We start from the raw sequence: 16,326 nt of genomic DNA, 5'->3' as shown, positions 1-16,326 counted from the left end.
TTGACTGGTTTGATACAGCTCTCCAAGATTCCCTATCTAGTAGTAGTCGTTTCATTTCAGTATACCCTCTACATCCTACATCCCTAACAATTTGTTTTACATATTCCAAACGTGGCCTGCCTATACAATTTTTCCCTTCTACCTGTCCTTCCAATATTAAAGCGACTATTCCAGGATGCCTTAATATGTGGCCTATAAGTATATTTTTCCAAATGCTTCTTTCTTCATCTATTTGCCGCAATACCTCTTCATTTGTCACTTTATCCACCCATCTGATTTTTAACATTCAACAGAGGTGATATGTGTCTTGAAAAGACTGATATCAGAAATATTATTATGAATGTTAAACACACACACATATATGTGTGTGTACACATATACGTATATATATATATATACGGGTGTAATGTTTAGGATCAGGCTTTTTCTCCAAAATAACAACTTTAACAAAAGTCGGACTGAACCTCCACGAGGTGCACCTGGATATATACAACACAAATAGGAGAAATTTGTCCAGTGAACTGAGTCTACACAAACTGCACAGCTTCATTTATCATCAAATCACACCTCACTAGATCACATGTAGAGTTATAACTTGGGACCTAGTCCCACCACAGGTGACCCCTTGACAGTGAACCCCATGTCTTTTAAGAAATACTCCACCGGCTGAACCAAGCAACACCAGAGTTCAGAGAAGGCAGCATTTGGATATGGTGGGCTGCCATTTAGAAGATAACATGCGATTGGAAACATTGGCATGCCCTAACACTACACACACGAATAAGAAAAATACAAAGTCCAAAATCAAACCAAAGCAAATCACTTACATTTCTACACATAACATAAACTCGCCCATGCAGCGTTAAACTAAAAATAATAACTGGCCTAATGGACCAACATAAAATTCTCATCATAGGACTGGAGGATGTAAGAAACACTGGACCAGAACTCCATGGAATCTCAAGGATATAGGTTCTACAAAGGTCCTGGGAAGAAAGTGATGAAAAATGTCCCACACTTTGGAACAGGTTTTTAGTCGTCAGCCTCAAAATAATAAACTCTATACAAGAATTCAAGTTACAATCCCCAAAAATCTCAATACTCACCCTAAAAGCATCTAATAAAAGCTACACTATAATAAATGCCCATGCATCCTCTAATAATAAAAACAACTCTCCAAAAAACTGTAAAGAAACAGAAAAGCTCTGGGATCTACTCGAACGGACTATAAATAACATCCCCAAAAACCATGTTAAGCAATTAATCAGAGACTTCTATGGTCAACTAGGCAGAAAAAGAAGATACTGCAACATCAACAGAAAATGGCCCACCCAAAAGAAAACAAATAAAAGTGGAAAGAGACTTGTTGATCTCTGCAGAAACCACAACCTAATCTCGAAATCCACATATTTCAAGAGGAAACTTCAAAACCTGGAAACACCCTGACTACACTAAAGGAGAATGGCAACTAGACCATGTCTTCATAAGCAAACACCAACAAAAGATCTACAATGTAAAAGTCCTCTGAGAAGCAGACACAGGTTCAGATCACTATATAGTCAAAATTAAAATTAAATTCATTCCCCAAAGAAAGCAACAAAACCAAGCCCCTAAAAATTAAAAGAAAAATGGCCCCTACCCAATTAATCAAGAATGAAAATTATCAAAAAGCAACCAAAAAAATAACAATCACAGATAAACTTGAAGATCTAGTCAGCAACCTTAAATAAATCACAGAAGAATTAGGCCCAATAAAATCCCATAAAAACCATCATGGTGGAACAGCGAATGTGATGAAACAGTGGAAAAAAAATATCTAGCACGGCTATTTCACCAATCCCAAAAATCAGAAAAATCCTTCCAAAATCTTGTAAAACAAAGAAAAGAAACATCCAAACCCTAAGGAGAATAAAAAGGCAACATCATAAATACACACTGAAGTCAATAGAAGAATTCAATAGAACACAGTTGAGAGATTACTACAAAACCTTCAAAAATCAGCTCCTAAAATACAAACCCCCAACCCTACTAATAAGAAATGAAAACTGGCCCATAACAATAAAGACAATGTGGAAATCCTAGCTAAATATTTCAACAAACTCCTAAATTGTAAAGAACTGACAGAATTCCTAAACTTCAACACCAACAACCTAATAACAATGCCACCAGAAAACATCAATAAAAGAAGTCTACTAAGCAATGGGTGAGATGAAGAATTACAAAGCAGCAGGAGAAGATCAAACTTTTGTAGAGATCTGGAAACATGTAGGAAGATCAGCAAAAATTTCCCTACGTTAACAGCTCGTCAACATCTGGATCAAAGAACTACCAGAATACTGTACAATAGCTCTCATCCATCTGCTACATAAAAAAGGGAATGTAACAAACCCTAACAATTACATCCTCAATAGGATTGATCCATAACTTGAGAAAGAACTAGAATACCAGGGAAGTTTTAGACCATGGAGGAGCTGTCCAGACCAGAACATGAGACTCAAACTAATAACAGATAACAACAGGAAAAGAAACAGACCTGTTGATAGCATTTGTAGATTTCAAGAAAGCTTATGACTGCATCCACACTGAATCTCTACTAAAAATTTTAATACACCTCGGATTACATACAAGATTAATTAATATGATAAAACTGATCCTTACAAACTAAGTCGAAGGTAAAATTCAGAGGCAAGCTCTCAGAACCTTTGAGATCAAAACAGGACTGTGCCAAGACAATGAGGTTCTCACCGCTATTACTCAACTGTGCTCTAGAAATGGTAATGAGGAAATGGCTCAAAAAATGCCCCCAAAAGTAAAAACAGGCCAAAAAACCAAAACAAACTGTCTTGGTTTCGCAAACAACATAAACAAAGCTAAATCACAGATATTAGAACTTCAAAACATTGCAAATAAACTGGCCTCAAATTTCATTTGAAAAGACAGAAATTATGCCCCAAAAACCAATACAATTAAAAGATGTAAACATAAATGGTAATAAAATCAAAATCAAAATAGTAACTCAATTTAAATACTTTGGAGAAATTGTAATGAACAATCTAAATTAAAAAAACTTTAATCCAGATAAGAAGAAAGAAACTAGCTAAACAATTAAAAGATGTAAACATAAATGGTAATAAAATCAAAATCAAAATAGTAACTCAATTTAAATACTTTGGAGAAATTGTAATGAACAATCTAAATTAAAAAAACTTTAATCCAGATAAGAAGAAAGAAACTAGCTAAACCTCAAAAATTAACCTGGTACACTTATAATAAAAAATGCCTATCAATAAATGCAAAAATAAGACACTACAACACAGATATAAAACCGGATGACATTTATGCAGCAGAAACACTCTTCCAATTGAACGACTAATCAGACAGACTCCAGAAAACAGAAAAATAAGAAATAAAAAGTACCAGAATGATGGTTAGTGGTGGATTGTGCCCAACAAAGTCATGTACAAAGATATCACTGATACCATGTGTAAGAGGAGACTAGGGTTCTTTGGACATAGTATTTGCAAAATTTAAGACTTCTGTAACAGCTAGTACAGTACAATGTCGACTTAAAAAACACAGACAGGATGCAGATGAATCAGAGAAATAAGAGAGGATGTGAAGGAAATTAACCTTACACAAGTAGTCACCACAGAAAAGACAAAATTAAACAAGAAAATCAAGAACAAAAACACTTGCTTCACACTCACAAGAAAAAACTCACAACAGAAACATTTTCAACACTAGAAAGAGCACAAAGATTGTAATGTATGAAAATGCACTGGGAGAACCGCAAGACTTAAACAGTCCCATCGAAGAGACTTGGATAACTGTCTGACTAAAGAGATCAGATCCTACACGGTCATAAAAAATAATAATAATATTATATATATATATATATATATATGCAGATGTATCACAAAGTTTTCCCGAAACTTTCATAACCCTACCCTAATTGTGAAAACAATGGAAAAAGTATATCCTAAAATGCTTTGTTTGCGAATTACGTGTAGTGAAAAATTTCACTTAGATTTCAGCCACTCTGGTGAAATGAGGTCATACTGAAATTTTTAGGACATTAATTAAGGGGCAGAATTAGTGATTTCTGGTGGTTTTTGAACAAAAAAAAATTAAATAAAATAGGACCCCGAACCATATCTGCAGTAGTTTTTGAGAAATCTGGGATGAAAACCAATAAATTGAGGTAAAAAACTCAATTTTCTGTTTGATGTACAACTGTTAAATGGGTGATAAACACATAAAACTTTTTAACAACACTTGTAGAGAATTTAATTATGAACAAAATGGTGTTCAATAAGTTGAATAAAATAAAAAATGTTAGAAAAGTTTGAATTTTATTTAGAAACAGTACACTAGACCCGAGTGCATTATAAGTACCAATTTATAATAAATGTTCAAAAATGAGCACACCATTTTCAAAATGTTTCCTGGCACACTTCTGTACTGCTTTTGTTGCTCTTTTTAATTTTTCAGGGCTGTCCTTAAGTTGCTCAGCCACATCATCCATAATACAAACAATTAATTCCATTAAAGAATATATTTTTGTTTTGTATATATTTTTCATCCATCCCCAGATGCACCATCTAACACCTTTGGATGAAATCTAAAGGTGTTAGATCAGGCAATATTGGTGGCCAGGAATGTGGACCTCCAATCCATTTCTCAGGGAAATTATGACTTAAGTAGGTGGAAATGGCATAATAGAAGTAGGGAAGTGCGCCATCGAGCTGGAAGAATAATATGCATTTCAGCGTTAGAGGAACATCTTCAAGCACCTGTGGCAATTGCTCTTGAAGAAAGTGCAAGTATTATCTCAGCATTTAAGTGGCCAGAACAGGTTTAAATAGCTGATTGTGAAGAAGGCCACACCATACATAGACGCTAAATTGGTGTTTGAAATTGCCTTCCACCATTTCATGAGGATTTCCTTCTGCACATGTATGCTCATTGTGCAAGTTGTTGATGCCATCTCAAGTGAAATTTGTCTCTTTGGTAAACAAAGCATACTTATAGAGTTGTCGATTTGTATGATTTGTATTCTACCTGTTGCAGAACTCCAAGCGAAGCAAGTCATACCTTGGGCTGTTTATGATAAGGATAAAACTTGTTTTGTTAGTCCAGTGTCCTCCAAACTATCAAATGCAAAACTCCAATCCAATCTAAAATTATATTTTATTAAATAATACTGTAATGGATTTTCATACTGCTCTACTAGTAATTTTGTACAATCGTTTGTTTTAACAACTTTTTTTTATACAGATTTTTATTTATTAACACCCTCCTTAAAAACAATTAGTTATTATAACTTATATTGAATTATGTATACACTCAAATAATTAAGGTAGAACTCACCCAAGAACCAAGAGGCATTTATATAATCACTACCATCAACACCTGGTTTACGTGTTAGATGTACCCTTGAACTTTCTACAGGCAAAAATTCATCACTTCGATTCTTAGAAACATTGCATGATTTTTTAGCAGATAACAGATTATATTCTTTAGGTTCAAATGATGTAACCATCTGTAACATTAAATGCACAGATATAGCACTTACTTAATAAACATTTAGCTCATTGTTTATCTTTATGATAATGATCAATTAGAACTACTAGTCTAAAAAATGGAATAATTTCAATCAGTATAATAGTGTTAGTATAGATTTCTTAACATATAGAATATTATAAAATTAAAATACTCTGAAATTCCAGTAAAATTAAAACTTCTTGGTCATTTTATTTACTTAGATCATAACCATTTAAATATCTGACACACTTCTAAAAATTCATATATATTTTACCATAAACTGGGAACTGGTCTACAATTTGTTTCAAATATATAATATAAAAAAGTAACTGAACATTTACTAAATAAGCTTTCCATACAATAAAAGAATAATGGTACAGATTTAGGTGAATCTGCCAATCCGGCATTAAACAGGAGGGTTTGTTGTCAACCATTTCAATTTCTCAACAACTTTACTTCAGTATCACTTCGCTAGTATATTGTCATCAATAAAAAATTACTCTCTAATTACTTTTACATCCAATAATTAAGCTTCTTTCTGGAGTATTAACCTTTGATAGAAATCATCAAACAGGTAAATAAGAAAAATTAAATAGATAGATAATAAAAATTTTATTACTGATGGGTAACAAAAATTAAGTGCTAGATGCAAAAGTTTTCATACAAAACTTTTGAAAAGTTTATAACTATGTGTTTATAAAGAGGCTACAATTCAGTGTTAAAAAATCTGGAGTTTAATCAACTTTTCCATCCAAAACAGATTAACAAAAATACTGGAATGAATTTTATCATATTGTTTAAGCGCTATGTATATTATAATGTAAAAATTACCCTACCATTTATTTCTAAAAGTTTCATATAAATAATAGAAAACACAGTTAATACGACAAAGTGCTTTAATTTCAGAATTATCCAGTTAACACTTCATTTCAAATATTTTATTTTGTTTTTATTTTTTTCTTCCTACCGCTGTACATTGCAATACAGTAGAAAACTCATGTTTTTTAAATTTTATTTTTCATTCAAAAATTCTTGTTAAGTCTTCTTTTCTACATGAACACTTTCATTTCCTTTGCTTTTATTTCTAGTAGTCCTTACTTTATCATTTATTATAGAATACTGTAATTAACATAAAAAAGTAACTGTTTAATTTTATACTGCTGGTGGCAATAAAATGTGATCCAAACTGAAAATGTCTTAAGATGAACTATAGGACAAGAACTTGTGAAAGATTCCTGTGAGAAAACGCAATAGGCTTGTGGCACTTACAGTATGTTATTAAGCAAGAAAAATTAATATAGAAGATAAAAGGATTTTTAAGAGTAAAGCTATTTTGAAGCAAACCTTAAATTCTAAACAAATGTCAGAACACAAAAAGCAAATAATTAAACAACTGGGATGCAACATATATACTGAGGTAAAAAAAGCTACTTAGAATAGGAAGGAGAAGAGTGGAATATATCAGTCAAATGACTGATGGACAAAATTGATACAACTATTTCCCTTGTAATAGTCAATAATACAGGTATATGGCTAACTGTTCACTTACTGTTGCTTTACCATTTTATTTTATTTTTACAAGACTTTTGAAAATAAGGTTCCTTTTAAATATTCAGTTAATACATACTAACCATTCTTATACATACATATAAAAAATATAATTCCTTAATTAGTTTGCAAATTGCGTTTTTATTTTATTTCACACATGACTTTACTTCATTTACCAATTTCAACAAAAGCAATACATCCATATAGCAAAAAAATAAATAAAATAGAAATTAATTTTTATCTAGCATTGTTAAAATACTTATAAAAATTGGAATGGCAATATTGGGAATGTTAGTATAAAGGGGAAACAAGTTGAATAAAGGAGTCTGTATGATGGTGTATCAATAAAACAAACATTTGTGACAATTTTACATAAGAATATTTATTTTTTTATGAGCAGAATCAGGTATCTACTATTATGATAGATTTGGATTGCTCTCATGAGAGATAAATACTTTCTAATTAGATGAAAGCTCAACTTCCACTTCTCATATGTTCATGTAGCAGAAATATAATAATGTAGATCTCCTAGTTGCATGAGGAGAACAGAGAATTTGAAGATGAAATAAAAAAAAAAGAATGCTAATAAAATTGAAGTCGTACAAAAATAATTCTAACAACTGGCCAAACATGACCAAAGCATTGTACAATTCACCATAAAAAATATCATTCATTCCTAATACTGATCACAGATAATAAAATATTTATTTTTAATGTCATTTTATAAATACATATAATGATATAACTCTTGAACATTTTTTCTTCACAATTACCTTATTGAAAAAGATTACTGATGAAACAACATAATTAATTAGTATAATGACATTTGAATCTATAACACTCATTTTTCCTTTAATTTTTTTCTATAAGATTTGAATCTCTTTGTACAGGGATTCAATTTCCCATCTGATTGTTGCACAAAAACCAAACTAGAGGCCAAAGTATCTGCCAGAATTTGTATTTATATTTTAGGAGACCCCGATTTACCTAGAAGTAACTACAGCCATTAGTTTATTGTGCAATCATAGTAAAGTCTGATCTATATCTCCAGCATCAACAGGATCCAAACTAGGGAAGAAGGGACTGAGATAAGAAAATAGAGTGGACAGAGAGAAAGGATAATCTGACCATGGAGGTATCAGCATTAAACTGGTTAAACAATTGACTATTAGTGAGAAAAAGTAAACTTGATTCAAAATTATCTACTGTGGACTAATTGGTAGACGCTGACTTCTTGCAGCTGGATGGAAAGCTTGTCAGCCAGCTAAAAAGCAACTTTTAACACCAGTAATGTGCAAAAAAAAAAAGGTTCTTATAGGCCAAAGCAGATGCTAACTGGACGAAAGAAGACTGGAAAAATGTTATGTTTACAGACGAGTCACATTTTTAAGTTCAGGAGCAAAGGGTTCCACAAATTAGAAATGCATAAGATGAAAATAAATCACTTAAAACATCCCCAGAAAAAAATGTTTTGGGTTGTTTCACATTTGAAGGCCTTTGTTCATTACTTCCAGTAGATGGTATGTTGAAAAGTGATGGATATATCAAGATTCCGAAGGTAAGGGTTGTGATACAACTTCATAACAAATTCCCACAAGGCAACATGGTCTGTTCGAACAACTGGTGCCATGCCAAAAAAGTGGAAAGATTTGTTGAAAAATGAAACATTTAAGTGCTCCCATGGCCAGACAACTTTCCAAACTTAAACCCAATTGAAAATCTTGGGCAATAGTCAAAAAACAACTCTCAAAAATGAACTGTATCACAAAAATTGACCTCATTAAAATAATATTATCGGTATTGTTTCACGATAAAGAAATGAAAACAAATGTGTAGTACACTTGTTGAATCAAAGCTAAATGATTTTTACAAAAACAATTTAAAATTGATTTACTCAACGTATGAGAATCAGGAAATATTCTGAAATTTTTTTAAGAAAAAACTTATTTTTCACTTCTACACATTCAATACTACAAAAACTATGGTTGATGCACAACCTTGAAAAAATTGTATTACGAAGAGCACAAAAATTTTAATAACTCCCTGGTGCCAAATAGTACTTTCACCTCTGGATGGGATGACTTTGACCATCTGCTATTAAATTAATGATATAATTCTACATTATTAGATTAAAAAGTTTATTGACCTTATAAGTGCATTTTATAAGTTAGGTATATTTCAATTTAAGTTCTTAAAATAGGCTGGAACAGCGAACCAACATTCAGGAAATACAAACAAAATTTTTTTGGTTGAATACTGAAAGGATGATCACTGTGAATGTTTAAATAACATCAGAAGAAGAATAATAAACAGCAGCTGGAAACAGTCATGATATTAGATATACACTTCTATTATCTATTGTTACCACATATATGCCTAATTTAATATTGGCAGGCGATAACGGTAGCAACGATGTGAGCAAGTACACAGTATACAGATGCGCTCCACATATATGCCTAATTTAATATTGGCAGGCGATAACGGTAGCAACGATGTGAGCAAGTACACAGTATACAGACGCGCTCATACAAGCATCACTCCCACCGCGCACTTCTCCCACCATAGTGACACTGCAGCCCCACCACTCTCAGGCTCCTATAAAAGAGTGTGCACAAGAGTGAATTTGCAATTCATCATCGACCACCACATGAAGAAGAAGAAGTTCCCTGGCCGGCTCAATGTGGGACCTCCCGGTGGATGCCTACATCCCTGCCAAAGCAGCAGGCCTGGCCAGCCTGCCGAGGGAGCCGCTGGATGCAGACACTACCTTCTTGTTCCAGCTCCAGCTTGCCGGGCTTCAATTGCCCTGGCTAGCCTGCCGAGGGAGCCGCTGGACATGGATGCTACCGTTCCGCTCCAGCTCACCTGGCTCAGTAGCAGGGGTCGGCCCAGCATGGTAACGCTCAGGGAGAACCACCTCGGCCGCACCGGTGAAGGACTGACGCCAAACTGACACTGTGGGACTCTGGGGGCCACCACTGCCGCGCTGTAGTGGGGATCCAACTGCCGCGCTGTAGTGGGGACCCAACTGCCACTGAGGGAAAGCCCAATTGAACTTCAATCGACGAGCTACAACTCCCCGACTTCGCCGGAGTCCATCTTCTGGCCCCAACAGCTCTTCTCAGAGCTAATGCTAAAAAACAGCCCTTTTCAAGGCAACCATAAGGTTATGAGTTATGTGCCGTCGAAGCCATTCGGTGACACTATACATATATATATAAAAATGTATGTTTGTTTGTTTGTCCCGTATGCATTCCTATACCATTCATCCAATTGTGATGAAACTTTGGCAAGTTATTGTGCACACGCTCATGAAGGTTTCTGAATTAGTTTGGAGCTGCTAGGTGGTGCTGAGGGTTGAGATATTTTAAAAATTGTATTTATGGTCTTATTTGGCTCATATTCAGAATATGTGTTACTTAAATGGAAAGAAATACCTCTGCAAAAAACGGATCTGCTAGATGGCACTGGGATTGAAATATTTTGAAAAATTGCATTTATGGTCAAATTTGGATATTTACCAAACAAACAAATATACAAACAGACTTTCTTCTTTATATACATAGAAGATTACCCATGTGGACAAGACACATATTACAAAATTTTACATTTTTTAAATTCGTCTGGAAGATCTTGCAAGCAAAAAAGTATCTAAGGAAAAAGAAAAAACCTGAAGATCTCGCAGGCAAAAGTATCTAAGCTCTGACACTTTTTCTTAAGTGTTCAGAAAAAAGATTGTGGAATAACACATTAGTGAATAAAGTGTAAAATAAAAATAAATTAAAAAAGTGTTTAACAAACTTGCATATGGTTGCATAATTAAGATAATAGGATTTTATTCAAAGTTTTGCAAACAAAAAAAAATATGTTGGAAGAAAATGTCTTTTGTTGTTGTTTAGTGCTTATCTGCTACAGTTGCATATGGTTGCAATGGGTAATGCAAGTAATCAAATAGCATAGGTGAAGCCACGACAGGCATGCTAGTTTATTATAATCAGTAGTGTGCACAAGGATTCAAAACTATTATTTATTAACTGATTACTAAAAATAATTCATAAAATATATGCTTCAGAATATAGAATAAATATAATAGCATTACAAATACCTTAAAATGAGCTACTAATTTATCCCAGTACACGTTAGACGGGTCTGGATTTCTGATAAGCTCAGCGATACAATCCGGTGAAAGATTGTTTTCACTGCATACTATCGCTTCAAGAAGAGCATCGTGAATAAATATGTACTGTTCTTCTGTTTGAACTAAAAAATTCCGCTGTGAACGAATATGACTTAAATATCCGTAAACATTGACCTTATTCTTATGAAATATTTGTTTGAGCATCGCATCCAGCACAATATAAGTTCCAGTTCTTCCAACACCAGCACTAAAAAAGATTATAAAATAATATCAAGAATTTTATAAATCAACAATAAGAATAGCAAATTGATAATAACATTATAATATAACAATAATAATAAAATAATAATAATAATAATAATAATAATAATATAGATGATAGCAGATGTGAAATGAACCCAACTTTGATTGAGAATCAAATGTCTGACTTAAACACCTACCTAATTTGATATAATTATTGTAAAAGGTAGAAACAAAATTATAAACTTTTAATAATATATTTAAGCCTTCAATTTCCTGCGCTGAAATTTTAATTCATTGATCATGGGTTTATGCCTAAGTTATTTTCTCCTGACTTCTTACATCTGTTGCTGTTCGGCAAAAAATTATATATAGTAGTAGAATAGTTTAAAAATCTATTACATAAATAATATAATCTTTTTACACATTCACCAACCTGCAGTGTACAACAATAGGACCGGCATCCGAAGGATTGGCAAATGACGACTTATTAACAAAACTAAGTATTGGCAATGGATGATCAGGAGTCCCGTGATCCGGCCAGTTTGTATAATGATATTGATATACTACTCGTTCTGGTGAATTATGTTTTTTTTTCTTCTTTACCTAAAATGGAAACAGAATTTAATCGTTACTTGGAAAAATTCTCAACAATACCAGAACCAGTTAAGTTCAAGGATTAAAATATTTTTGCCCTCATAATAAGTACAATATTTAAAAAAAATTCTCATACAATGAAAATTAATACCTTTAATAATAACAAAAAGTTAGAATGGAAAGTGCCGGTTTCAATGAATAAAAATATATTTATAATGCACACAAGAAAGAATTTACCATAACTAAATTACATTCAATAAAATAACACTTCTAACAGGTAAATTATAATAAAGTAAAATAATTAAAGCTGCTCGAGAAAGTTATTGGCGTCATCTACTACTAGTATAACGGTGTATGGAACTGTGAATGCGTATGTTCACTGTAATTGGGTTTTACTATAGCATAGAAATAATAACAGATAAATAAAATCATCATATAAACAAAACAAAATTGCACAACCAAAAACTAATTAAAAATACTCTAGCACTATATAACCGTTAATTTTTTTTTATATTTCTTTATTCTTATTTAAATAATTCAAAACTCTAGGAACTCATTATATGAGTAGTTATGATTACAATTTGTTTTGAAATTTAAATATTTCATCCGTTACAATTATTTCTCAATCTATCCACCCTGTAACTAAGAACAATCAAAACTAATTGACAAAAGCTATGCTCATACACCCTCCTGTACTATACTACCATTTCTACCGATGCAAACTGATTCAATTTCACCTAAGAAAATGTTTCATCAGGAATGAAATTTCTCATCAGAACAGAATGATATGTTAGCTAAATTTGAGAGAACTGAAAATAAATTTATTTTTAAGACAATTTGGAGATGACATGAAGTATATGTTGCCATGCTTAAAATTCAAGTCTATTAACTGGTATGCAAAACATGTTTAGCATGTCAACTATGATCATGGAGCTATAAATTGATTAGTTTTTTTTTTAAATTAATTTTGATTGTATCTTTCTGGGACTGCAATTTCTTAAATCCCTAAATTTCAAAGTGAATTTTCCTTTGACTGTTAAATATTCCTCTAATTATATTTGAAAAGGGGGTTGTTAATAGCACTAAATTAGTATCCTTAATTCAATTTGTAAGTAATTTCAACTATTTGTTTATTATTTTTCTCAATTGAAATATGATTAAAACAAATAACTGATCTGTTTTAGTAAGTCAGTTATTCTAATCCACAGAATACAGCAAGTATTAATAAAACATGATGTTGCATTTGAATGGATATGACTATAGAATTAGATGTTTTCAGAATAAGCATATTATGTATAAAATTACACAGAAAGTGATCTATATTCTTAAAACACAAAAGGAATTGTGCTTTTATCATAATTTGTAGTATCTGTGACTCTCACTGCATTTCTTTAATGGTTGGGAGATTTTACACTCATTATTATTATTATTATTTTTATTATCTTACTTAGATTTTTTAAAAAGATAGCTCATCTAGTTTGTCTGCTAAGAATCTGTTGTAAGTATATTTTTACATACTATATTTTAATTTCTTTCTTTGTGTTTTAACATTTAACCTCTGCCGTACAATCATATTGCAAAAAGTACTGAAATTTCACTATTTGGAAGTTACTGCATTAAAGTATAAATTGTTTGAAAAAATTTTCCAATACAAATATATTTAAAGATGCAGTAAAAAAAAAAAATAATTTCACTTTCATATTATATAACTGAATCAAGAATATAACTGGTTATAATACTCTTTGATTAAATTCAAATAACATTTTATATTGATAATGACGATATATAAATGTTTTCTATTCACAGTAGAGAATATACTCTTATATGAACATTTATTTATTACATCTCTGAGATACATTTAATTATAATAATGCATATTGAATGAATTTATTAACAAAATTCCTTTACATTTTATATCACGAATAACAAAAGCATGGGACGCCCTTCATTGTATTACATTACATTTTATAATCATTTCATTGATAATCAACAAAAAAAAATAGCACTATGAAATACTTTAATTTAATTCAATAATTTCTAAATAGTGAAATTCTTGTACTTTTTGTAATTTTCCATTACTTAAATAAAAATGTATTTAAAAAATCCTTTTTATTAATTTCTAAAATTAGCATTCTATAATAGCAAAAAACAGATCTTAAATTTGATGGATCATCTGCAACAAAATCCATAATTTTTATAAACTACAGTTTTACTTAAATAAATAAACATTTTAGTCAGGTTAACATTTCATCTAGACATTTCACTTAATTTTATAGATGTAAGTGCATTTCATATCACATGCTTCATTATCAGTTAACTATAAATTTACAAAAAAGTCAGCTAAAAAAAAATAATCTAAGTACAGACCTGCATACATATTTTAAGTAATAAACATTCAGAGCTGATAGCCACTTTCTTTCTTGTCATGTGATCTTGTTATCATTATCGATATAGTAAAAATTAACTTGAAAAAGTTATCCACATCACATCTTTGTTAATTAAAATCAAATATACTTCATCAAAATATTGAAATTTTTACTAATTAGATTAGCAATTCAAAAATCCAATAATGAGCTAAATCTGTTGTGGTGCGTGATAAAAAGAACGTTAAAAGTTAAACTACATAAAAGATAATTAAAAAACTAAAAAGGCTATTTAAGGAAGTTAAAAGAATATCAAAAGATAATAAAAAGGCAGTTATAAGATTTTACATTACGTCTGTAAATTTGTTGCATTAATAAATATGCTGATGGTATTTACAGAAAATTTGTTAATTTTTGCATTCGGTTTTGTCTTTTTTTATGTAGCTCTTTTTTTTTTTACATAATAATTGTCCTTAATTGATAAGACAGAAAGTTAATTTTTACTATGTGTTAAAGATTTTTCAACTTATGAATGTTAAGAACATCAAATCGTACCGTTTCATTTAATAAAAATGCTAAGCTTCTCATCACTCTTAAATATTTAGTGTGGTCACATATATTCCTACATAAAAATTATCTTACTGCTCTTTTCAAAGTGATAACAAGTTCTCTGGATAAAAAACGAGTTGTCAGATTACTGTTTGGTGTTCATAAACATACATGATGAAAACAAGTATTCAGTAAACTAATAATTTAATATTTATGAACATTTATATTTACAAAGGTACCATTTAGCAAGAAAAAAAAATTAGAATACATATTATCAAAGAGATCACCATCATACTTGTGCTAAAAAGAAGAGAAATGAAGTATAAAACACCTGCAGAAAAAATGCAGTTTTCCATTGTTTTCAGCAACACAGTACTCAAATTAGTAAATACTTGATGGTAAATTTTTGTTATTCAACGACACCCTTAGAAAACTACTGCTTCCTTTAAGGAATCGTTCTTAAGACTGAGCTGTTCTTCTCAGATATCTGCCTGTTCCAGAAGCACTTGCGGCACAGTAATCAGCTTCTTAAAGGTCCACAGGCTTTCTCCACCAAGTCTCATGTCTCCTAGACTGAAAATTTCATCACAACTTTCCAATGCTTAAAAAACGAAAGGATCTTCAAACCAAAAGGGAAAATGACCTTTATTGTTAGATGTACGTTAAAATATTTTTATTAAAAAAGTTGTTAAGCATCTATATCTCTCATATGTTTAATTGATGAATAAACAATTTAAAATTAACGGCCATTTCCAAAATGACAGCTGGAGTACACGTTTATTTTAGTAATTATACTGTGACTAAATTAAGAATTAATAAATACGTGTTACAACATGAACTGTTTATAATACAAAAATAACACTCAAACCAAACTTTCACAGTAGCTAAATTTAATCTATACTTACTCTAATACGAGATATTTCTAATGTACGAACAGTGTACATAGCAAGAACATCCTCTCTGACCAACTTCACTTGAATTAAACCATATGTTTCTGTACCTTCCTTTGGCCAATACATATCACATTTTCTCTAAAATAAAATTGAACAACAAAAAGTTAACTTTATTCTACATTACAGTTTAATAATTTTAAAATGATTAAGCTTAAAATAAAGTTCAATAAATTCTTTAATTTAATTACAGAATTTTTCACAATAAGGATACATTATATTAAATAACAATTAAAGTTTAAGTTATTTTGGTTAATAGACAAATTTTTTATTTCAATTTTTCTGCGATAGACCTTATTGCTATTAGCAATAAGGTCGAGCAACTATAGACCTTATTGCTCTTGTTCTCAAGCCCTATGAATTTCGACAGTTGTTTACTGCAGAAGTGACATCAAGA

At 31.2% G+C, this 16,326-nt stretch overlaps 1 protein-coding gene across 4 annotated transcripts in view; it reads right to left on the bottom strand.

Moving 5' to 3' along the window:
* The window catches only part of Ptp99A (Protein tyrosine phosphatase 99A), a 114,716-nt gene that overhangs the window by 44,523 nt on the left and 53,867 nt on the right, over positions 1–16,326 (bottom strand). For all 4 annotated transcript variants that reach the window (XM_075362156.1, XM_075362157.1, XM_075362155.1 and 1 more), the window contains exons 7-10: positions 15,885–16,010; positions 11,907–12,076; positions 11,198–11,477; positions 5,371–5,542 (exon numbers count right to left, since the gene is read on the bottom strand). In XM_075362156.1, the coding sequence (XP_075218271.1) occupies positions 5,371–5,542; positions 11,198–11,477; positions 11,907–12,076; positions 15,885–16,010 (748 nt within the window). The remainder of the gene's footprint in view (positions 1–5,370; positions 5,543–11,197; positions 11,478–11,906; positions 12,077–15,884; positions 16,011–16,326) is intronic.

This window comes from Lycorma delicatula, chromosome 4, assembly GCF_047948215.1.
Source record: "Lycorma delicatula isolate Av1 chromosome 4, ASM4794821v1, whole genome shotgun sequence".
Lineage (NCBI taxonomy): Eukaryota > Metazoa > Arthropoda > Insecta > Hemiptera > Fulgoridae > Lycorma > Lycorma delicatula.
The sequence above is the reverse complement of the archived record's forward strand: the minus strand, read 5'-3'. Positions and strand labels throughout refer to the sequence as shown.